This window comes from Moschus berezovskii, chromosome 5 (genome assembly GCF_049115385.1).
Source record: "Moschus berezovskii isolate FMDL1 chromosome 5, NW_MosBer_1.0, whole genome shotgun sequence".
NCBI lineage: Eukaryota > Metazoa > Chordata > Mammalia > Artiodactyla > Moschidae > Moschus > Moschus berezovskii.
The window spans coordinates 112908442-112931222 of record NC_142464.1 but is presented as its reverse complement, the minus strand read 5'-3'; the positions used below and the strand labels follow the sequence as shown (position 1 = coordinate 112931222).

At 52.2% G+C, this 22781-nt stretch overlaps 1 protein-coding gene across 4 annotated transcripts in view; it reads left to right on the top strand.

The window, feature by feature from the left end:
* EVC (EvC ciliary complex subunit 1) overlaps positions 1 to 22781 on the top strand; it is a 90803-nt gene that overhangs the window by 30476 nt on the left and 37546 nt on the right. For all 4 annotated transcript variants that reach the window (XM_088836478.1, XM_088836477.1, XM_088836476.1 and 1 more), the window contains exons 7-11: positions 16 to 153; positions 3793 to 3951; positions 9039 to 9255; positions 11874 to 12022; positions 14488 to 14586. In XM_088836478.1, coding sequence (XP_088692604.1) covers positions 16 to 153; positions 3793 to 3951; positions 9039 to 9255; positions 11874 to 12022; positions 14488 to 14586 — 762 coding nt within the window. The remainder of the gene's footprint in view (positions 1 to 15; positions 154 to 3792; positions 3952 to 9038; positions 9256 to 11873; positions 12023 to 14487; positions 14587 to 22781) is intronic.

Sequence of the window (22781 nt, the reverse complement as noted above, 5' to 3'; positions counted from 1 at the left end):
TTTTTTTTCCTCTAGGATTTGGAGGAATTAGAAAAGAGACTTCAGGTCAAGCTGTCCAACACAGAGATGTTGGGTGGCAGTGACTCCGAATATATCACCCTGGCAGATGTGGAAAAGAAGGAAAGAGAATACTCTGAGCAGCTAATAGCTAATGTATGTGGCGGATTTTCTTTCCCCTATAAAAAGCGTGGTTTCTGGGACAGTTCATTTGGCAAGATTAAAGAGCTGGTACCTAGAAGCATGCTTAATACTCAAATTCTCTGTTGTATTTGAGTATTAAATATGCCCTGGCGCCGAGGATTCTGTTTCTGAAGTTAAGTGATAGAGAAGGTATAATTAAGGGGCCAAGATTTACTGCGGGAGCTTTTTTTTCTTTTAATGAATTCTCCTTCTTTAAATTTTAGATGGATCTTTTTACCATTCAAAGCAAATATCGCTCTAACCCTCTGACATTACTGCCCTGTGGGTTACAGCAGATGTCAGCTGCTTACTGCTCAAACTCCAGGCATCACTAAGAAAAGCATGATTTAAATTCCAAAGAGGATGAATGGTTTAGTCACTAAGTTGTGTCCGACTCTTGCAACCCCATGGACTGTAGCCTGCCAGGCTCCTCTCTTCTGTCCATGGGATTCTACAGGCAAGAATACTGGAGTAGGTTGCCATTTCCTTCTCCAGGGGATCTTCCCAACCCAGGAATTGAACCCAGGTCTCTTGAATTGCAGGCGGATTCTTTATGGATTGAGCTATGAGGGAAGCCATCCTCAAGAGGATGGCCACCCTCAAATTCTCTTTTTTGCTTTGACATTCTACTACCCACTGTTCATATATTCTGAATGAAACAAATATTTCCTTTTCACCCAGGTGTTATGCTGGACACTAGAAATTCACAATGAACTTAGACCTGGCCCTTCTGGGAAGATGCTCAGGCCAGTCTGGTGGGGGGACCAATAGGTGAGCAGGTGTGGACTCTGTGGCTTACAGGGACCATGATAGATGGATGTGTGGGAAGGCTGAGGTACAGTGGAGGGAGCAGTTCTTTTTACTCTCTAGAGTTAGGAAAGTCTGCATAGAAGAACGGGCCATGATGAGGTTTTGGGGGAAGTGTGGATGGATGCTGTCCAGTGGGTGGGCAGAGAAGGGAGCCAGGGCAGGAAGCAGACTGAGCAAGATAAAGCCAGTGGTCTTCCCTGAGGGCTTTCATCTCACGCCAAGGAGGTGAGAGTCACCAAAGTGGCAGAGGGTGGCTTGGTTCATTCTGTCTTAGAAGCACTGCCCAGGCTGCTGAACAGAGGATCGTTGGGAGTTTGGGGGCTAATCCAGTAGGAATTTCATGAAAGCACTTGCAGTAGGAATGGAGAGGTAAGAAGAAGTGGGAGAGCTGAGAGGGTTGTGTCTGACGAGGTGTTGGTGGGGAGAAGAGGGTGTAGAGTGTCAGGTCTACGGAAATAAGGACCTCAGAATGACAGCAAGTTGGAAGGGAAAACGCTGAGTGTGGCTTGATATCTTGAGTTGGAGATGCCTGGAGATGGAGCTTCTCCACTGAGCTCAGGTGGGAGCACATGGAGAACAAGAATGTTCAAGATGAGATGGCTAAGGGAGGGTGCTTACAGTGGTCTGTGGTCTCCCCAAAGCAGTGGAACATCTTGTCCTTGTCTGACCATTTCAAGCAGAGGATTGATAGTTCTCAGAAGAGTTTCTAACATATTGGCAGCATCCAATAATGGAGATGCCCCTGGCCCAGGAGTTCCGGGAAGCCTGACATGCTGCAGTCCAGGGGGTCCAAAGAGTTGGACGTGACTGAGCAGCTGAACAACAAAATTGGTATCATCCAATAACAGAGATGCCTGTGGTCCAGGAGTGCATGTAGAAGGGGTAATAAAAATGCTTATGCCAAATCTTGGATCCTGCGAGCATTGAAGGAGCAAGATTCAAGATGAATCAAAACAAGAAGAACCAGGAGAAAATCATGTCATGGATGCTAAGGGAGTTACGAGTTTTTCAGAACAACAGAGTGGGCATCCTGGTTCTCTGAGATAGGAAGAAAAGAGGCAGAGCTGCTAGGATGTAGAACTCTGTTTCTGGATGTGCGGGAATTCACAGATGGGTGGAGAAGGCAATGGCAACCCACTCCAGTGCTCTTACCTGGAGAATCCCAGGGACGGCAGAGCCTGGTGGGCTGCCGTCTATGGGATCGCACAGAATTGGACATGACTGAAGCGACTTAGCAGCAGCAGTAGCAGTCCACCTTCATCCTCTGTCGTAGATGCTTGGATGGCATCACCGACTCAATGGATGTGAGTTTGAGTAAACTCCAGGAGTTGGTGATGGACAGGGAGGCCAGGAGTGCTGCAGTTCATGGGGTCACAAAGAGTCGGACACGACTGAGCGGCTGAACTGAGCTGAACTGAGTCCACCTTCTGGGATAGTGGTTGGAAAGGAGGTCATCTGATGGGATGAGAAGGGCAAGAGCAGGGTGTGAATGTGAGTGAGGAGGTGGTAGGGGTCAATAAAGGGTTTGCTGAGCTGCCATGAGGCCCGAGAGATGGGAGACAAACTTTTCAAAGAGGTGCCAGTACAGGTGTGGGCTTTCTCCTGGCCATGCCCAGGAGAGATGGCTGGTTTGGTTGACTCAGAGTTTCAGGTCTCCATCTGTCTCTACCCATAGCAGCAAGATCAGCATGGACTTCTGATACCACTAAGCTCTGACTCTCCCATGTGCTGCTGAGTGAGAAATGTCCGTTTTGGCATCTGAGGGGTGAAGCCAAGCTAGAGAAAACCACTGCTGTGGGAGCTGAAGGGACCTGAATCCAATCCCCCTCTTCCTCTTGACTCTTGGCCAGTAACCTAATGACTTGAGCCTGCTCCTTGTCCTTCCGGTACATATTTTATCTAGAAATGAGATGTGTGACACGTGGAGCCTGGCATATCACCTGCATGCCATAAAGAAAAATTGTTATGACTCCAGGTGTCATTGTTCTTCAAGCTCTGGGAGGCTGCAGTGAAAAAAATTTAGCCCCCGACACTCTAAACCACTTGGCGATTTCCTGCTCTGCTCTCAGTAAGATGGGGAGAAAAGTGTTAGTCACTCAGTTGTGTCTGACTCTTTGTGACCCCATGGACTGTAGCCCACTGGGCTCCCCTGTCCGTGAAATTCTCCAAGCAAGAATACTGGAGTGGGTTGCCGTGCCCTCCTCCAGGGCATCTTCCCTACCCAGGTCGCCTGCATTGCAGGCAGATTCTTTGCTGTCTGAGCCACCAGGGAAGCCCCAGATTGAGGAAAAGGGTTTTTACGATTATCATCGTCTCTGCCATACTGTTCTTTTGTACTGTTAAGACAATAATTAATATTTAAATGGTCATCCATGCTTTTATTTCCAGGATGGATTTAATCCCTTTTAAAGATCCGGAAGCTTCCAGGAGGACACTGTTGAATTTCATGAGCCCCTCCCCTCCCGATCCCAGGCAGCAATCATAGGCTGTTTTTCTTAAGCAGCTGTCTTTCAGCTGCTTAAGCTGGGGGATCTCATTGTGTTTTCCTTCCTTATCAGCCGTGCACTGGTGTTTACTGAAAAGCCGCCTTGAAACTGACTGGCACCCACAAAAGAACGAGGAGGAACTTCTGGAGAATGTGATTGTTGCCAAGATAACTTGCTCCGACTTGTGGAAGTGTTTAGAATCTGAGTTTGTGATAAGGGGTGAATAGTAATATTCAAGCCTGAACAAGACAGCTTTATACCTTTCTTAAATAAGTTTTCTCTCCCCCACCCCTTGCTTCTCATTCTCATTTCACAGATGGAAGCTTTCTGGAAACAGATGGAAAACATCCAGCACTTTCTGGTGGACCAATTTAAGTGTTCCAGCTCCAAAGCCCGACAGCTCACGATGACTCTGACAGAAAGAATGATTGCAGCCGAAGGGCTGTTGCGTGATTCTCAGGATTTGCAGGCTCTGGTAATGCTGGAGGGGGCGGGGAGGGAACGTGATATTCATACTAGAGATGTGGAATCAGAAGCTTGGAGGGCTACAGGGATAATTAAGTTCCACACCTGTACACTGTAGACAGGGATACAGAAGCCAGAGAAAAGCAGTGCATCCATTCATCCATCTATCCATCCGTCTGTCCATCAGGCATTTGTCTATCCATCTGTCTATCTGTCCGTCTGTCCGTCTGTCCATCAGTCACAGAGAGATCTGTGCATCTCTCCATCCATCCATCCATCCATCCATTCCATTGATGGAAAATCCTGCCAGCTCCATGTCACTACAGCATGGAACACTGGTTCTCAATTCGGGCTGCACATTGAGGTTATTTGAGGAGGTTGAAAAAGTACTGCTGTTTGAATCCAAGATGGCTCCCTCCCCCAGAGATTCTGACTTAATCAGTGCAGGTTTTTTAAGGTTCCAGGTGACCACAGCGAGCAGTCATAATTGATGCCCACTGGTGGACGGAGCTTCGGGTAACTCTCCTGATGGCCCCATGTATCATCACCGAGGGAGCTTAAAATAATGCCTGTGCCCCAGGCCTTTTGCACAGAAATCCAATCTGACTGGTCTGAAGTGAAGCTCCTGGCATTGCCGGTTTTAAACCCCCTGCCCCAATGATTCTCATATGTAACTGGGAATACAAACCACTGGTTCAGAGGGATCCACAAATCCAAATCCAACTTTGAATCTAAACTTGGCCAGTTGAAGCTGTGTGATCTCGAATCAGTTACTTAACCCCTCTGAGCTTTGATTACTGATAAAAAAAATTCCATCCTCGGAGTTGCTGCAGGCAGAGCCCTGGGAAATGCTCAGTAACTCATAGTCACCGTGGGGTTTTGCCACGGAAGTTTTGGACCAGCCTGGCTGTGTGTAAAGCCCAGGACTCTATGCACCTGTTAACCCTTCCTTTGACCTTGAGAACTTATAAACTCAGACCCATGCACCCGCCCAGGTCACACCTGACTAAGAAACCTGCAGCAGCCGCCCTGCCCTCAGCTCCAAGACTCAGTGCCTCAGAGAGGAGATGGCCCTGTCGAACCGAGAGGTTCCTGTTGCTTCTGCACAAACTGCTCTGCTCCTCAAAGTGTGGTCCGCAGGCCGGCAGCATCTGCGTTGCCTGAGAGCTGGTTAGAATTGCAGAATCTTGTCCCCTTCCTGAATCAGGATCTGCAGTTTAATAGACTCCCAGGTGCACAGAGCTGTTTGAGAACTTGCTCTGCTTTTGCTTATCATGTCCACAGAGTTTCCTTTCTCTCCTGTGCACTGCTGAAATATAGACACAGATATTTCATTCCCAGTGAGCAGAGGGACCAGCCAAGCAACTCACCTGGGACCCCCATACTGTCTAATGACATCCCTCAGCCTGTGCCCCAGACTTCCTGGTTTGCTGTCCAAGCCCCTGTGAATTGGACTTTAATTTGATAAGGCTGCTGATATGAATGCTCATCAAAGGAGAAAGATTTTTTTCCTTTTACTCTTTTTCCTTTGTATTTAATTATTATCCCATCAGCAGGATATTGATGCCGGGGGGAAAAATGGTATCCTTAGCTGACTCCGGCCCAAATATTAGCCAGTCACTCCAGAGAGGAAGAAGGGGAAGGATTTTCTCCAGGTCATCGGTAGGTCCTTCCTTCAGTCAGCATTTCATGAGCACCTACTGTGTGCCACATCCTGTTGTAGAAACCGTGCCGGAGACTTGAGCTAGAATCCTGATCCATTCCACGGTTGCCTCTTATTAGCTGTGCGAACTTGGGCAGGTAACTTAACCTCTCTGGGACTCAGTTTCATCATCTGTAAAATGGGAATCCGAATAGCATCAGCTCTGAGAGTGTTAGAAAGTGGATGACAGGTAGGGCCTTTACAACAGAGCCTGACCCAGTGAGTGCCCAGTATGTGCTAGTGATTGGATTCTGGCAGGTCACATGTCAGCAGGGAAAGTTCAGTTCAGTTCAGTTCAGTCGCTCGGTCATGTCTGACTCTTTGCGACCCCATGAATCACAGCACGCCAGGCCTCCCTGTCCATCACCAACTCCCGGAGTTCATTCAAACTCATGTCCATCGAGTCGGTGATGCCATCCAGCCATCTCATTCTCTGTCGTCCCCGTCTCCTCCCACCCCCAATCCCTCCTAGCATCAGACTCTTTTCCAGTGAGTCAACTTGTTGCATGAAGTGGCCAAAGTATTGCAGTTTCAGCTTTAGCATCAGTCCTTCCAGTGAACACCCAGGATTGATCTCCTTTAGAATGGACTGGTTGGATCTCCTTGCAGTCCAAGAGACTCTCAAGAGTCTTCTCCAACACCGCAGTTCAAAAGCATCAATTCTTCGGCAATCAGCTTTCTTCACAGTCCAACTCTCACACCCATACATGACCACGGGAAAAACGATAGCCTTGACTAGACGGACCTTGGTTGGCAAAGTAATGTCTCTGCTTTTCAATATTTTATCTAGGTAGCATATTGAACCCCATGAACAGCAGGGAAAAGATATAAACAAATCATTGTAATGATGTGGGAAAAGGCTATAATCGTTGTTTGTACAGAAGTGGGCCAGCTTGGCTCTGCCTGCATCCTATGTACCAAAAATAAAAAGTAGCTTCTGTATTATGGAGTCTGTTGATTATAAGCTCCAGAAGAATTTTAAATTCCCAGGCTAGTGACATCCGAGTGTTCTGGCCTGGGCAGTCGGAATGTATCTATCACATGGCATCACTGAATATCAGAACTGGAAGAGCCCTAGAAAGGGCCCTAGAGGTTATCAGAATCAGTCTCTAGGGATGTTCAAGAGAAAGAGCATGCCAGGAGAGAGGTGGATACCTGCTGCAGATAATTGTGACAGCAGCTTGCATTCTCCAGCACACTGTCTTCTAGTCGCTGTTTTAAGTGCTATACATATTTTGATTTATTTAATGATCACATACACTCTGTAAGTTACATCCACTGTGCCCAGGGCTGTGCAGGTCTAGAGCGAGGTTTGAGGCTGGGTACGTTTGAGGACCAGCTACACTCAGAGCCAGCAGTGGCCCCTGCCCCTCCCATGCAAGTCCCTGTCCCCCTCCCAACTCCCATCTGATGCTCCTGTGTTCCTGCTCACCTCTCTCCACTCCTGTCTTTCCTTAAATATAAATCCAGAGATTGCACTGTCACTGCCCAGCCAGGGGGCCTCACTTAGAGGACCATCTTAGAGGTGGCTGCTCCGGATGCAGGACGCCTTCCACTACCCGGGAGCCTGGCAGGACCACTTGCCGGCCACTCCTGCACTGAGCGCTTATCCTCTTGCGCCCTCTAGTGGTTATGGGCCCACTGATGACTGTCAGGCTTATTTATTTAGTTGGAGGAAGCTCAACTAAAGGCGGGAGAAGGGGATGACAGAGGATGAGATGGTTGGATGGTGTCACCGACTCAATGGACATGAGTTTGAGTAAACTTTGGGAGTTGGTGATGGACAGGGAGGCCTGGCCTGCTGCAGTCCATGGGGTCGCAAAGAGTCAGACACAACTGAGTGACTGAACTGGACTGAACTGAACTGGAGGAAGCCCGCTGTCCCTGGGTTAGTTTGATGGCCTTCTGGAATAAACCTCAGCTTTCTTATCTGTAACTAGGGAATCATTGTCCTGGCTCTGTTCACATGTTATAACACAGACCAATGCAGCTCAGCAAACAGTGAGGCCCAGGGCTGGGTGGTGGGTATGGCCCCAGCTCTGGCCCCTGCGTCCAGGGCTCTCGGTCCAAACAAGGCACAGGAGCTGTTGAGCTGGGAAGAGGGACTGAGGGGTTTGGGAAAGGCCAAGAAGTGACCACACAGTCCACAAAGATAAGTAGGACCTGGGCAAGCAGAGGAGTGAGAGGTCATGGGCAGGGTGTTCCAGGAGGAGGCCCCACATGTGCAAAGGCCCTGCAGAGCTGAGGCCGGGCATGCTGGGCAATCCAGAGCAAGGAGAGGTGTGGGACCAGGCTGGAGGCCCAGCCAGGCCTGGTTCGGGAAGGCTCGTCCACTGTGCCTGGGAGTTTAGATTTGCTTCGAAGGAAGTGATTGTACGGTTTGGGCCTGGGGATATCAGTCATGGTTGCACACAAAAAGGCCCCTCCGGGTCATGCGGGGAGGTGCTGGGTGGGGGGGCAGTTTGATGCCAGGAAAGCCAGGGCAGTAGCTTAGGTGGAATTGACCAGGGCCTGAGCTGGGCCTTGCTCTAGGCCAGCAGGAAGGAGATGGAGGGATGTAGAGAAGCCAGGGGTGTGGGTATGATGGGGAGAAGGGCGCTGAGGCTAACTCAGGCCATGGCCATGGAGTCCCGGGGGCCTGCGGGACCACCCCAGGAGGGAAAGGCATCCTTTCACCGAAACGCAGGGCCTGCAACTCTAACGCCATGCCTGGGCTCCCATTCTACACGGTTCCTTGAGCTGCTGCTCTTGGAGATGGAAGGACCCTAGATGCAGACCTGCAGGGCCCGCCTCTGCCCTTGGTGGACATTTCCTGCATGGGAGAGGCATCTTTTCTGAGGGTTGTATTCTCAGTGAAGGACAACCCAGTAGGGCTGGCAGACCTGTTCTAAAATCTAGCAGCTGGGGTCACCCTCCCCATCAATCTTACCTGGAGAATCTCTTTAATCCCCAGCGCTGTGGTTTCTGGAGGCTCGAAGGCCAGGAAGTCCCATAACCTTTACTGTTTCTCCCAGCCCTCCTCCACATCGGGTGGAGGCCAGAAGCCCTGTCGACCTGGGAGGGATGATGATGAGGGAGGTGGACTTTCCTGGTTGGTTGTGTGCATTTATTGAGCTTCCCCCAAAGATGAGTGAGCCCGCTGTGGCGCACTCACCGTGTGCCAAGTGATTTCTGCGTGTCATCCAGCATCAGCCGCACCATGTCCCCACGAGGGACCACTTTGTCCCCATCTGAGATGTGCACACAGGAAGCTCAGGAGAGCGGGAGCTTCATCTGTGCTCTGCTCACAGGGAACCGGGGGCCCCAGGACAGAACCCATGGCCATTAACAGCCCCTCATGGCCAAGTGCTGATTCCGAACTCCCAGCCTGATGTCCCCGGTGTTGCTTTTCCCAGGACACCCTGGAGAGGACGCTGGGGCGGGTGCACGTGGCCAAAACGATGGAGTTCCTGAAGCTGCAGGTCCAGGAGGAGACCAAGTGCCGCCTGGCGGGCATCTCCCGCAGCCTGGAGCTGCTGACCGTCGAGGGGAAGCTGTCTGGGCGGGAGAAGGAGGACCTGCTGACCCAGCAGCACAAGGCCTTCTGGGAGGAGGCGGAAGGCTTCGGCAGGGGTGAGTGAGCAGGCCAGACCGGGGCACCTGGGTCCCTGTGTTGTGCTGTGGGCCATGGGGGCCAGGGCTGGTGGTGGGACTTGCAGGCATCAGGAGTAGCTCCCGTGAGACTAGCCCAGGCTGCCACCCCTGGTCACTTAACCTCTCTGAGCCTCGATTGTCCTCTTATGAAGCAGAGGTAATAGGGTTGCCTCCTAGGGTCCAGTGTTGCCTGCTCTGTCATCATCCTTGATTCAGGCTGGCAGAGACCCACCCAGAATACGCAGAGGACAAAGCCCAGAAGCCCCGCAGGAGTCTCGGGGCCTGGCTCAGCTGCAGGTGGACGAGGGTGGCCAGTGGTCAGGCATGTGGGAACTGGGCGTGACTGTTTCCCACCCGTGCTGCTGCTCCCGGGCCAAACCCTGGGAGTTGGGCAGGTCAGGGCTCAGGACATCAAGGGCATCCAGGATAGTCCAGCTCACACCGCTGGTGGGACCCTTAGGAAGAAACCCAGGTCTTCCACCTGCAGGGCGGGTACCCCCTCTGCACCTCCTTGGACCCTCGGCAGGAGAGCCCCTCAGTGTTGAGCGAAGGCTATGTGTGTGCCTGTGGCCTGAGTGGAAGCACAGCCAGAGCCTTTCCAGGTCAGGAAGACTGTACGGCAGGGGATCTGTGTGCCTAACAAGGTCTCCAGCAGCTTCTGGGGACCTTATAGGACCAGGGAGGCTCTGGGCGTCTTACCTGCTGGGGCCGCCGTAACAGGATGCCATGGACTGGGTGGCTTCCACAACACACATTTGTTTCTAACGGTTCTGGAGGATGGAAGTTTAAGGTCAGTGTGCAGCCAGTTTGGTTTCTGCTGTGGTCCTGTTTTCTGACTCGCAGACAGCTACCCTCTCACCATGTTTCACATGGCAGAGAGCAAGCTTTCTCACCTGAGTTCCTCTTCTTAGAAGGTACCAACTCTATGGGATTAGGGCCCCATCCCTAGGACCTACTTAATTTCATAGGCCCCGCCTCCAAAGGGAGGCACTTGAGGCTTAAGGACTTCAGCTCATCATTTTGGGGACACAATCCAGTCTCCAGCACCAGGTTTCCACTGCAGCCATTGGCTTGATCCTTCTGCAATTGCTCTGTCCCCTCTGCTGTGCTTGCCCACTGCCCTTTAGAGAGCAGGCTTTCCAAACTGGGACTTAGGACTCCAACCAGGCTGTTCCACAGAGGTGTGTGTCACTGGGTGCTGTGGTTTCACGTGGTCATGTGTGACCATGTGGAAACCTGCTGTGGCTGGGACTTTGGACAGCATAGAATCTGAATGCATCTGGCCTTGAGGTCACCACACACGGTGGACGGGGCTTTACCAGTGGGAGGGGGTCGCCGGGCTGGGATGGTGAAGCAGCCCCCTAGGTGGGGACAAGAAAGAGGAGACAAGGAGACAGTCATGGGTGGAGGGAGGACCCTGGTCTCGCCTGGCTGCACGCTTTCCTTTAGTTCTAGAAGCTAAACGGATTCTCAGGTCAAGCCCAAGGAAGCCTGCCTGCACTGGGAAAAGCGCACAGGGAAGTGTGACATGTGGGGAGCAGAGGGAGGGGAGATGCTGAAACCAGCGTCTCCAAGGACTGCGGCCCCTTGTGACCCAGCCCTCACCGCCTCTCCAACCTCTTTGCCCAACATCTCCTCCGAAACCCAAGTGAACAGAATCTGGCTGGCCTCTTCATTGTCTCCACTCCCAGGAGCCTGATCTGGGGTCCCACGCTGCCTGTGTCTCCTCCCCCACCAGCACCCCTGCCCTCATCAGCACAATTCCTTCTCCTTCCACATTTCTCGTCTTCCCTGGACCATGAGCACCTTGAAAGCTAGGCTGGGTCCTGCTCACTGGTAGGCCCCAGTTCCCAGCACTGTGCTTGGTGCGCCTCTGAGGCTGAGGGGCCTGGGTGGGCTGAGAGGTTGTTTTTAGCGGCTCAGCGGGTAAAGAACCCGCCTGCAATGCAGGAGACCTGAGTTCAGTCCCTGGGTGGGGAAGATCCCCTGGGGACGGGAACGGCTACCCGCTCCAGTATTCTGGCCTGGAGAGTTCCATGGACTATATAGTCCGTGGGGTCGCAAAGAGTCGGACACGACTGAGCGGCTTCACTTTCCTCTCGCCTCAAGTTCGCCTTCCCCCACTGCAGGAGCCCTTGGCCTTGGTTCACCTGCCTGCTCTTGTGCTGATCTAATAGCTCGCACTGGCAGGTTTTGGATCTGACTCCAGTCTGAAATGTCACTGACGTCCTGCAGACTCGGGCCCTCTGTCCTGTGTCACCTGCCCCTCCCTGTGCCCTCTCCTCCCCTCCCCCATACATACATACTCTTTTCTCCAGGAAAATGCCCCTTTGTTTCTCTCCAGGTCAGGGTGAAAGGCTCACGTGTTGCTCTGAACCCCGGGCTGGGAAAAAGCGTGGGAGAAGTCCCTTAAAAATGACAGAGGACTCTGAGGAACTCCTAACACCAGCCTTTTGGAAGCACCTAAATGATAAAATGAAAATAAAAAATGAGACTTGCCCCAGCGTTTCTGACACTCCACGTGCTGGAAGAAGCAGCCAGTGGAGATTTCTCCAGGCGAGCAACCTGCAATGTCCCTCGTGTTGTTTCAATTGCAGAATTTGTCCAGCGAGGCAAAGACCTGGTCAAGGCCTCGCTCGTGCGCCAGGCGGAGGAGATGGCAAGGCTTACGCTGGCCCAACAGGAGGAACGGAGGCGCTTCCTGGATGCGGGGCAGCTGACCGGCTACCCCGAGGAGTTCCTCCAGGTGACCTGCTCCTGACTTACACCCAGATCCACAGGCATAGCCATCTAGGGGAGCCACAAGGGCTCCTTAGTCCTTGTTACTGTGCTTGGGAAGCTAGAAGCTTTGGTGTCCGGCAGACAGAAGGTCTTCCCTTGCATCCCACGTGTCAGTTCAGGACCTTAGCCAAGTCACTTGAGCTCTGCATCCCTAGCTTCCCCATCTATAAGCCAGTGATGCGAGCATCACCGTTCTCACTGAGATGAGGGAAAGGCAGTGGGAGGGTCTGAGGAGAGGGCGTCTTACAAATGGTGCTGGGCAAGGGCCCAGCCTACAATGGAGGTCACCAGGCAGTGTCCCCAGAGGAGACAGGCATGTCCCAGGTGCAAGGCAGGCAATTACAGACAGGGATGGGGCCCCTCGGTGGGTCAGGTGACAAGTCAGAGGAGGACCCTGCACGTGGGGCTGAGCAGGAGGGACGAAAGAGGTAGGTAAGCTGGACAGTGCTCGTGGCCTTGACTGGGAATAAAAGGTAAGGGGACCCCCAGAAGGACTGGAAGCAAGATGTCACCCTGCTTGAAGGAAAACAGACAAACTGGTGCAGCACAGGCTAGAAGGACCAGGGCTTGGGGTTCTCAGAGGACAGAACTCTGCCTCATGGTCCCTTGTTGATGGGTGTGTTGGGGGGAGGCTGTTAGTCTACGGCTTGTCGCCCAAGGTCGTTAAGCATTTGGGTGCTGGGGCAGCAGGACCCGGGTTTGAACATTGCCTCTGCTGCTGTGTCTGGCTGACCACTTGGCCTTCAGCTTCCCCCTCTGTGCTTTGGGAATCATCGCACCTACCTAATGGTGTTGTTGGGACTCAACCAGACCAAGCGAGGGACAGTCATGGCCTGACTATTTCTCTGCGCAAGCATTTGCTTGTCTCTGCTCTGCCGACTGTATCGGGGTCCAGGCTCGGCCCAGAGCACAGACACTGGTCCTCCCTGGGGGCCAGCACGGTAGTGTGGCTACCTCCCCCACCCCCCAGTGAGAAGCCAGCAGAGGGACCCTCAAAGACGGAGGAGAAGTCTTCTCATCCCTGGGTCCCTGTTCCAGTGCTGTTTCCCACCCATAGAGCCTCCTCCCAGGACCCATGCCTGGGGTTTCTGGGATTTGACATAAAGTTGGGTGGGGCTGCTTCTGTCTTTGAGAAGATCCATTTGAAGTGAGAGTGAGAAGATGCGATCATGCAGCTCTCTGTCACTCTGGGATTGCCGGGTCCTCCTCCCTGACGTCACGTTGCTCAGGGGGAGTCCTGAGTGGGGACGGTGACGCCTCAGCTCTGCAGCCCAGGATCTTGGCCCAGGCTGGTGAGCACTGACGCTCAGGAGACGCGGGACCGAGGCGGGAAGGGTTGAGCGGACTCACGCGTGAATGAGAGAATAAGCAAACGATCGGGTGAGTGGATGGACCACAAAGTGTGAGTCGCTCGGTCGTGTCTGACTCTTTGCGGCCCTGTGGACTGTAGCCCACCAGGCTCCTCACTGCCCATGGAGTTCTCCAGGCAAGAATGGCGGAGTGGGTTGCCGTTTCCTTCTCCAGGACCGCAGAGGAACACATCAGTGAATGAACAAACGGAGGAATGACGCTTGAACAGATGAACCAATGGGTGGATGCGTGACGGACACAAAAGCACAAATGGATGGATGGGTGGGCGGCAAACAACTGAATGATCAGGGACTTTGGCCGCTTGCCCAGCCCCGCCCTCCCTGGCTTCTGGTCCTCCCTCTCAGCTCCACTCCTGCTCCCACCGAGACCAGAGGCTTCTGACTGCCTGGTCTCTGCTGCTGTTGCTCCCTGAACCTGGCTTGAATTGGCTTCCCATCTTCCCTCCAAGGACCCCTCCTTGTCCATCAAGACTCAGCTAACATGTCTCCCTCACAGGGACTCGTGCCCTTCTGCTGACCCCTAAGAGGAGTCCACCCTCCGTACTTGGGCCCCAGGTGCCTCTCTGACTGTTTGTAGCATCTGGTACATGACTCTCTGTCACTCTGTTGGGCTCCTCGAGGCTGGGCCAGCCACATGGTCACAGCGGCCCGGCTGGCCACTGACCACCCTGATAGGGTTCAGGCTTTGCTGGATGGGCCTCCCAAGACCTGGATCGTGGTCCTCAGGAGCTGAAATCAGAAAATGATATCTAGGGGACTTGTGGTCAGGAGAGAGGGGTGACAGGGCAGGGAGGCGGTGGTGGGGAGGGTGGCATCTTCTCCTGCCGGGTAGATGAACAAAAACGCAGTCTCTTGTTTTCCTTGAGATGGGATTTGCTAGTCCCGGCCGTGGCCACAGTTCACAAGCCATGAAAATCACGAGACATTCCTGTGCCTCGGTTTCCTTGGGTATAAATCAAGGGTGAACATCCTTCCGTGTGAGGCAGGGTCAGTTGGGGAGGTTGTTCAGGGGAAACAAATCAGCATCTCTCTGCAGATGCGGCCTCTGTTTTACTTGCAGGCATTTCACGACATCCTGGAGATGCAGAGGCTGACACGGGGTGACCTGGAGGAAGAGGAGGACGTCAGGGCTGCCCAGGCCGTGGCCACGCTCTGCCAGGTACGTGGCCTCCAGGTGGGACTGGCTGAAAAACCTCAGGATCCGGGTGTGCATGAGAACCTTACGTCCTTGGGGGCCAGGGACCCCGAGACCATCTGGGCAGAAACCAGGGAGGGCAGTTGTTGGTCCAGGTCACATCCGAGGCCTCTTCCATTTCTGAGATGTTCGGGACTCTCACCTCCAAGTGTTCCTGGAGGCAAGGGTCTTTAAAAGTCAGGTCATCCACGTTGAGAGTAGGCTGGCGTCTACGGGTGTCATCAGTGTGGAGCGGTAGTGAAGAAAGAGGGTTAGGCTAGAAACAGAGGCCTGGGTTCGAGTGCCGGCACCATCTCTTTCTCCCTGGGCAACCTCATTTAGCTCTGGAACAAGGACTGGCTCTGAGAAAAAGGGAGAGAGCACCCAAGCCCTCCAGTGTCAGAGGGTCTCCGGAATACGATGATGACAGACAGAGACAGAGACCCTGCCCCAGGCAGGACCCAGAGCTGCTGGGAAGGTGGAAATGTGGCCCCAGTCAGGAAGGAAGGTGACATGTGCCGCATTGGTGGGAGCGCCCCAGGGAAGGTCCAGCTGGATCCAGATGGCCTGAGTCTGCACCCGGGTTCTCCTCCCTCCTCACAGTGCAGCCTGCAGAACCTTACTTGGCCTCTCTGGGTCTCAGTTTGCCTGTCTGTGAAATGGGGCCAGTGATGCCCTTCTTCACAGTGCTGTTGTGAGTACTGAGTGTGCATGAGACCAGACAGTAGTTGGCACCCGGGACATGCCCAATCCAAGTTCACTGCCCTTACAACATCTCTGCTAATGGATGCAGAGAGGAGGGGTGAGATACGCCGGGGATGGGGAGACGAAGCTTTGGTGGGGAAGGGGTGAGAGTCCGGTGGGCTACGACTCAGGGGCACTTGCCACTGATCATGTCCAGGACCCCTGTGCCCATCTGCACTCTCGTCCAGCAGGAGTTAGTGTCCAGCAGGCTGTCACTTCCTCCCTTGTGCTGGGATTAGAATCTAAAATCTTGGTTGACTAAATGCCGCTTTCCTCCTCCACAAAGCCAGGAGGAAATACACTTACCAGTGCCTGGCGCGTCTCAGTAGGTGGCCACAAGTACAGCATTGTTTGTTAACAAAGATCTGTTGATGATGCTGATATGACCACAGCCTCATCCCCCCAGCAATATCCTTAGGATGCTGTATATTTAGCTTTACCGTGGCTGGTCTAGCTGCTGGCCGTTAAAGTCTGGTCAAGGAGGTAAAGACACCCTTGTTTCTAACATGAGGAGAGGCCAGCGGGTGTGAGTGAGGGGCAGTCCCTGCTGGAATTGCGTCTCGGGAGGAGGCACTTAGAAATGCCCTGTGTTAGGAGGGACTGGGGGCAAGGTGAAGGTGTGTTGGCAGTTCTGTGCAGGTGCTTTTGAAAGAAATGGCCAGAGGCCTGTGCCAGCTTCTCCCCCAGAGTCAGTGCAGAGCTGTTTTCCTATTACTCATTTCACTTCAGTTCAGTCACTCAGTCGTGTCCGACTCTTTGCGACCCCTTGGACTGCAGCACATCAGGCCTCCCTGTCCCTGAGCTTACTCAAACTCATGTCCATTGAGCCCGTGATGCCATCCAACCATCTCATATTCTGTCGACCCCTTCTCCTCCTGCCTTCAATCTTGCCCAGCAAATGAGTCAGCTCTTCACATCAGGTGGCCAAAGTGTTGGAGCTTTAGCTTCAACATCAGTCCTTCCAATGAACACCCAGGGCTGATCTCCTTTAGGATGGACTGGTTGGATCTCCATGCAGTCCAAGGGACTCTCAAGAGTCTTATCCAACACCACAGTTCAAAAGCAACAATTCTTCGGTGCTCAGTCATTTCACATAGAGCCCTCTGGTTCCATATGTGCATGCGTGCTAAGTCACTTCAGTTGTGTCCGACTCTTTGCGACTCCATTGACTGTAGCCCGCTGGGCTTCTCTGTCTGTGGGATTCTCCAGGCAAGAATACCGGAGTGGGTTGCCATGCCCTCCTCCAGGGGATCTTCCTGACTCAGGGGCTGGACCTGCATCTCTAATATCTCCTGCTTTGGCAGGCAGGTTCTTTATCGCTACACCATCTGGGAAGTCCCCAGGTTCCAGGCAACTGTGGTTAAGTTTACATCCCTTAAATGTGGAACTCATTGCCTTGGGTATCGGGAACTGCTTTACCTGGTATTTTCGAAAGAACGAGGTTGAAATCTTCTGGTGGAAAGAAACCAGTTGGAAGACTGGAATGCTGGCGAGAATGTCCGTGGGTGGGTGACATTGAGCAAGGAGAGCCTTAACCTCTCAGAGCCCTTTTCCTTATCTGGGAGATGGAGACAGAAAGCCTGTTGGCCATTGTGGCAGCGCGGAGTGCAGGGGGCGGGGGGCACGTGGCTGGTGCTCAGTTAACACCTCCCCTTCTGCTCAGTTACTGAGCATGTTGAGCAGGAGGCCCTGAAGCAAGGGGTGGTAAGCCCAACTCTGGATCCAGGGCTTGTTCAGAGTGTGGCTTCCTCACCAACCAGCTGTAAGCTTGAGAGCTTGTTAGTTCATTTGTTCAGTATATATGATCAAGCACTGCTTGGTGCAACCCACAGTCTCAGCACTGGGGCCTCAACAGCGAACCAAATGAAAAAAACTTCATTTTTGTGAAGTTTGAGGGGCATATGTGGGATTGCAGCAGGGAGGCCAGTGTGGCAGCCGTGGGGGAGGGAGAAACAGGGATGGGCTGAGGTCAGAGCCTCGTCTTGGAGGGCCTTGCAGTCCATCCGAAGACATTTGCATTGCCTTCTTTTATATTTGACTGTACCAGCTCTTAGTTATAGCATGCAGGATCTTTGATCTTTCTTGTGGCATCATGGATCATGAGTTGCAGAGTTCAGGATCTAGTTCTCTGACCAGGGATCAAACCCATGCCCCCTGCATTGGAAGCTCAGTGTCTTAGCTACTGCACCACCAGGAAAGTCCCTGCATTGACTTCTGAGTAAGAAGGGAAGTTTCAAGAATGTTTTGAGTAGGGAAGTGACTTGCCTTGTGTTTCCCAAGGATCCTCTGATTTCTGTGTAGAGGACGGACTGTAGGGGGCAAAAGTGGAAGCAGGGATCCCTGGGGAGACTCTGCAGGGGTCCAGACAAGAGATGCTGGGGGTCTTGCCTGGATGACGCTGGTGGAAGTGGTGAGAAGGCATGGGATGGGGGTCTCTTTTGATGGTCAACATCTGGGTCTCCTCTTCAAGTGGGTATAATGAATTTTCTTCCTATGGCTATTCAGAAGTTTGAATAAGTTCACGTGTGCAAAGCATATAGAAAGAAATGTGTGTGGCACACAGTGAGCACTTAAAAATCTATTATCATGAGCCTGGTTATTATCACTCACCATCTGGAAGGGTGTGTCCGCACCAATCATGCTCATGAGCTAACTTGCCTTGCAGCCTGCTGGCTCTTTCCCAGACCTGGTCACACAGAGACATAATCCCCCCTTTCTTTGGACACTGATCAAGATAGTGTGGGCACGGTGGCTGCGAGACAAATTTGATCACCACCTAATGGTGCTCAGGCTGCAGAGAAAAATGCATTTTTCTAACTTCCCACTGTCTCTTGGCCTCTTAAACAAACAGTAAATTTTCAGTTTGACTGAGATGGATGCCTGTAAATTATACGTCTCAGTGACTCTTAAAGGGATGGCTGAAATGAGCCCGGAGTCTTCCTGATAATGACAGGCACTGAGTTTGCCACCGTCGCATCGCAGGGTGCCCCAGAGACCTGTGTATTTGTTTATATATTTCTGACTGTCCTCCCCATGCTTTCCCCTGAAGAGCTCCTGGGTAGGCAGGATAACAGCCCTGCCAAGGCCAGCTCTCACAGCTTCAGGTTCTCACAGGAAGTTAGAGCAGAGAAGAGAGGAGAAAAAGTGAAACTCTGTCTTCGAACAAAGCAGAAATAATAATGAAAGACACTCGGGATGTGTTCGGGAGTAGTCCCCTAGACCACCCTCACTTCTAATATCAAATGCAAACCCAGAGGTCCCCAAGACCACCCTCGGTTCTTCAGTTCCATAGAAGAGTACTTGGTTTTTTTGTTGCTGTTCAACTGCTCAGTCGTGTCTAACTCTTTGCAACCCCGTGAACTTCAGCACTCCAGGCTTCCCCATCCTTCAGTATGTCCCAGAGTTTTCTCAAACTCATGTCAATTATGTCGGTGATGCCATTCAACCATCTTATCCTCTGTCACCCCTTTCTCCTCCTACCTTCAATCTTTCCCAGCATCAGGGTCTTTTCTGATAAGTCAAGTCTTCGCATCAGGGGGCCAAAGTATTGGAGCTTCAGCTTCAGCATCAGTCCTTCTAATGAATATTCAGGGTTGATTTGCTTTAGGATTGATGGGTTTGATCTCCTTGCTGTCCAAGGGACTCTAAACAGCTACAGAACAGCAGTCCCCAGTGTTTTTAGCACCAGGGACCAGTTTTGTGGAAGACAGTTTTCCAGAGGGGGATGGAGGAGAGTGGTATGGGGATGATCCAAGCACATTACATTTATTGTATATTTTATTTTTGTCATTATTACATCGGCCCCACCTCAGATCATCAGGTATTAGATCCCAGAGGCTGGGACTGCTGCTCTTTAAGGACTCACTGAAAGCTGTTCTCATGGTTACAGTTTAGGCTACAGATCAAAGTCAGCCAAGAGAAGAGGCACGTGGGCAGAGTCTAGAGTTGCAAACAGGAAGCTTCCAGTTGTCCTGTCCCAGTGAAGTCGTGGACAGCACTAACTTCTTCCCAGAACTGTGTCTGACATTACATACTGAGCATTGCCAACCAGGGACACTCACCCAAGCCTTAGCATCCCTAGTTCTTACTGGGGCTCAGTCATGCAGATATGGTTGACCACCAGCATGGCTCACCTTAACCCCCAGACCCTCTGGAGATGGAGCTTATGCCACATGGCCCAAGAGCCCCACCCTAAATCACATCATGGTCATAGATTGTCCAAACCTGCCCAAGGTCCCCAGGTAAACAGAGACCCTCTTATCAAGCAGGACATGCAAAGAACTTAGAGATCACTTCCTAGGAAGCAAGGACTAAGGCCAGCCCTCTCTATTAGCAAGGTCAGCTCTTTCCTGCACAGCACTGAAATTCTGTTCAAGGTCACACAGCTGGGGAGTCTGGGATACAGGCCTAGGGCCCTAATGTTCAGCTGGGAAGAAGCAATTCGGTGGACAAGGTACGGGTAGGGGCAGGCAGTCCTTGCTGGGGGTCTCCTGCATCTCCTGCCTTGGCAGGTGGATTCTTTACCACTGAGCCACCTGGGAAGTCCAATACTCTACTAGTCTTATTAAAATAGAACAAAAAGCCACGTTCCTCTATCTTGCTGTGGCATGTTCTGCAGAGTCCAGCTGGGGATGACACACTGCAGGCAATCAGTCGACATTGATGGGTAGATGAAAGAGTGAGTCAGTGAATCAGTGGCACCCTGAAGATGGCGTGGTCTTGCTGCTGGAATAAACCACCACAGATGCAGTGGCTTAAAACCGCAGAAGTGGTCACCTCGTGTTTCTGGAGGTCAGAGTGGGTCTCACTGGGCTGAAATGAAGGTGTCAGCAGGGCTGTGTTCCTCCTGCAGACTCCGGGGGAGAATCTGTGTCCTTGCCCTTTCCAGCCGCTGGAGGCACCTGCGCTCTTTGGCTCATGGTCCCTTGCTCCGCCTCCACAGTTGGCTTCTCTGCGTCTGTGTCCGTCCTTCATCTCCTCTCACTCTGACTGCCTGCCTGTTTCTCTTTCATTTACAAGGACCCTTGGAATTATCTATGTGGGACTCACCTCGATCATCCGGGATAATCTCATCTCAGGGTCCTTTTAATCCTTTAGTCACATCAGTGAAATCTTGGACTGGGTAAAGTGGACCCTTCAGAGTTTCCAGGGATTAGAACATGGACATCCTGGGGAGCCATTATTTTGTCTATCACAGATGGGAAACAAGTTTTCATAGAGTACAAGAAATTAGGTTTGGGAGAAATACCAAAGCACTGAGCTGGGGGCAGTGTTCTATTGGAAGTAGATCTTGAGAAGAAGGTTGACAGAAGTGTAGGCACCATATAGGTGCTGTCCCTGGAGAGAGGATTTTACTGGGTGCTGTAGAGGGCGAGTCCATTCCAAGGTCGTTTATCAAGGTTAAAGTGTGAGTCCTCATCACTAAGTATGACTCTGAGAAAAAACAGAATGGCGCTTTCACGTCTGCCTTATGGTAACAAACTACAGGAATGTGACATTTTTGTTTCAATAAGGCTAATAGAGTAAGTGGGCTTCCTAGGTGACTAGGCAGGTGACTAGAATCCTCCTGCCAATACAGGAGATGCAGATTTGATCCCTGGTTCAGGAAGATGCCCTGGAGGAGGAAACGGCAACCCAGTCCAGTATTCTTGCCCAGAAAATCCCATGGACAGAGGAGCCTGGCAGGCTACCTTTCATGGGGTCACAAAGAGTTGGACACGACTGAGCAACAGTTGTCCACCACAACAGTGATAAGCAGAGTAATTAATTTACGTTTTCTTTATTTACAGTAAATATAGAAAAACGTGCCGTGCCCTCAGGTTACCACGTAGAACTCAATTATACCTGTCCTCTCCTTTTAGTAATTTTCACAGCTCATTTCCCTGCAAAGAAGTACAAAAGTGCAGGTCAGATAAGAGTCACCCAGGTCAGGCTGAGGGCCTGACCCAGCCGTGTGCCAGCTGTGAGGCCTGGTCACTGGTGAAGTGACATCACTTCACCTCTCTGATCTAGGCATTCTTAGCTACCTTCTTTGTAGGCTGACCATATGAAAGAACCCACTTAACACCCTGGAATACTACCCATAGCTCTCAGGATGAAATCCAGCATCCTTAGCCTGGCCGTGATGACCCCCCCAGCCTGGTCCATGAAGTGCTCACATGGCCTGACTCATAAGACCCATCTGACATAAGGCCCGAAAGCCAACCTTGTCTGGTCCATGAGACCCACCCTGCTTAGGCCATAAGACCCCCTGCCCTAGCCCAGAAGGCCCACATGACAAGTCCCACTCACCACCTGTCTGGAGTCATGTCCTTTGCTCCCTGCCGTTCAGCCAACTTCAGACATCCCTCAGCTCCCCGAAGGTGACCTTCTGCTTCCTGCCACAGTGCCTTGGCACATGCTCTTCTGCTGCTTAAATACTGTTTCCTGCAGCCCCTCAGTTTGGCTTGTTCTCATTCTTGTCTCAACTTGCACATCCCTTCCTTGGGGAGCCCTTCCAGAGCAGTTAGATCCCCTGGTCTGTCCCTGGGCTCCCAGCCTCTCTGCCATCACACTTGCCATAGTGTACCGTGAGTTCCTTTGTGATGCCTGCCCCCACCCTGGGCTGTGCTCCCTAAAGTCAGGGTCCGCGTCAGCCTCACTCACCCAGTGGCTGTGGCCCACAGTAGGTGCTCAAGAGAAATCTGCAGGATGAACCCATGCATGCTGTGAGGATAAGACACCTTTACACCAGAGCTTTCACCTTTAGGGCCCCTTCCATCTGGTGTGGAATCACGTATTTATGACTGTAGTAATGCTGTGCAATGAATCACCCCAAAACCTAGTGGCCGAAAATGACAGTGACGTATCCCCAGGGTCTGTGTGTCTGCCAGTAGTTGGCTGATCTGGGAATGACTGAAACAACTTGACCATGCTTTCCTGTCTCTCCTCTCCTTCTGGGACCAGTGGCTGGCCTGGAGATGTTCTCCTAGCAATGGCAGAGGACTAGCCTCCAAACTAGCCCACTTGGCCTCCACCTCATTCTGTTGGCCAACGCAGGTCATGTGACTGACCCAAAGTTAAAGGGTTGGGGAGGTATTCCCCACTCTTCTGGGGAAAACATGTCCAGGCTCTGGGGCAAAAGGCGTGGCTCTGGAAGAGAAAAAGATCTGGACCCAGCATGCCCCTCCACACACGTGTTTCTGGCATCTCCTGTCTTCCGGGCGCAGATAGGGTGAAGCTCCAGAGAGGAAGAGAGTCACCCCTGGTCACACTGTTGGTGAATGGCCCAATGCAGGTGGTGCCCAGGCTCCTGACCCTTGATCCCACCTACTTCCCATTTTTAAGAGACCCAACTTAACCTGTGCTCTCAGCACCATTCTGTCCCAGGATCCTGGGCACACCCCACTCTGAAGCAAGTAACTGTGTGTCTTAGAACACGCAGGGTACCATCCCTG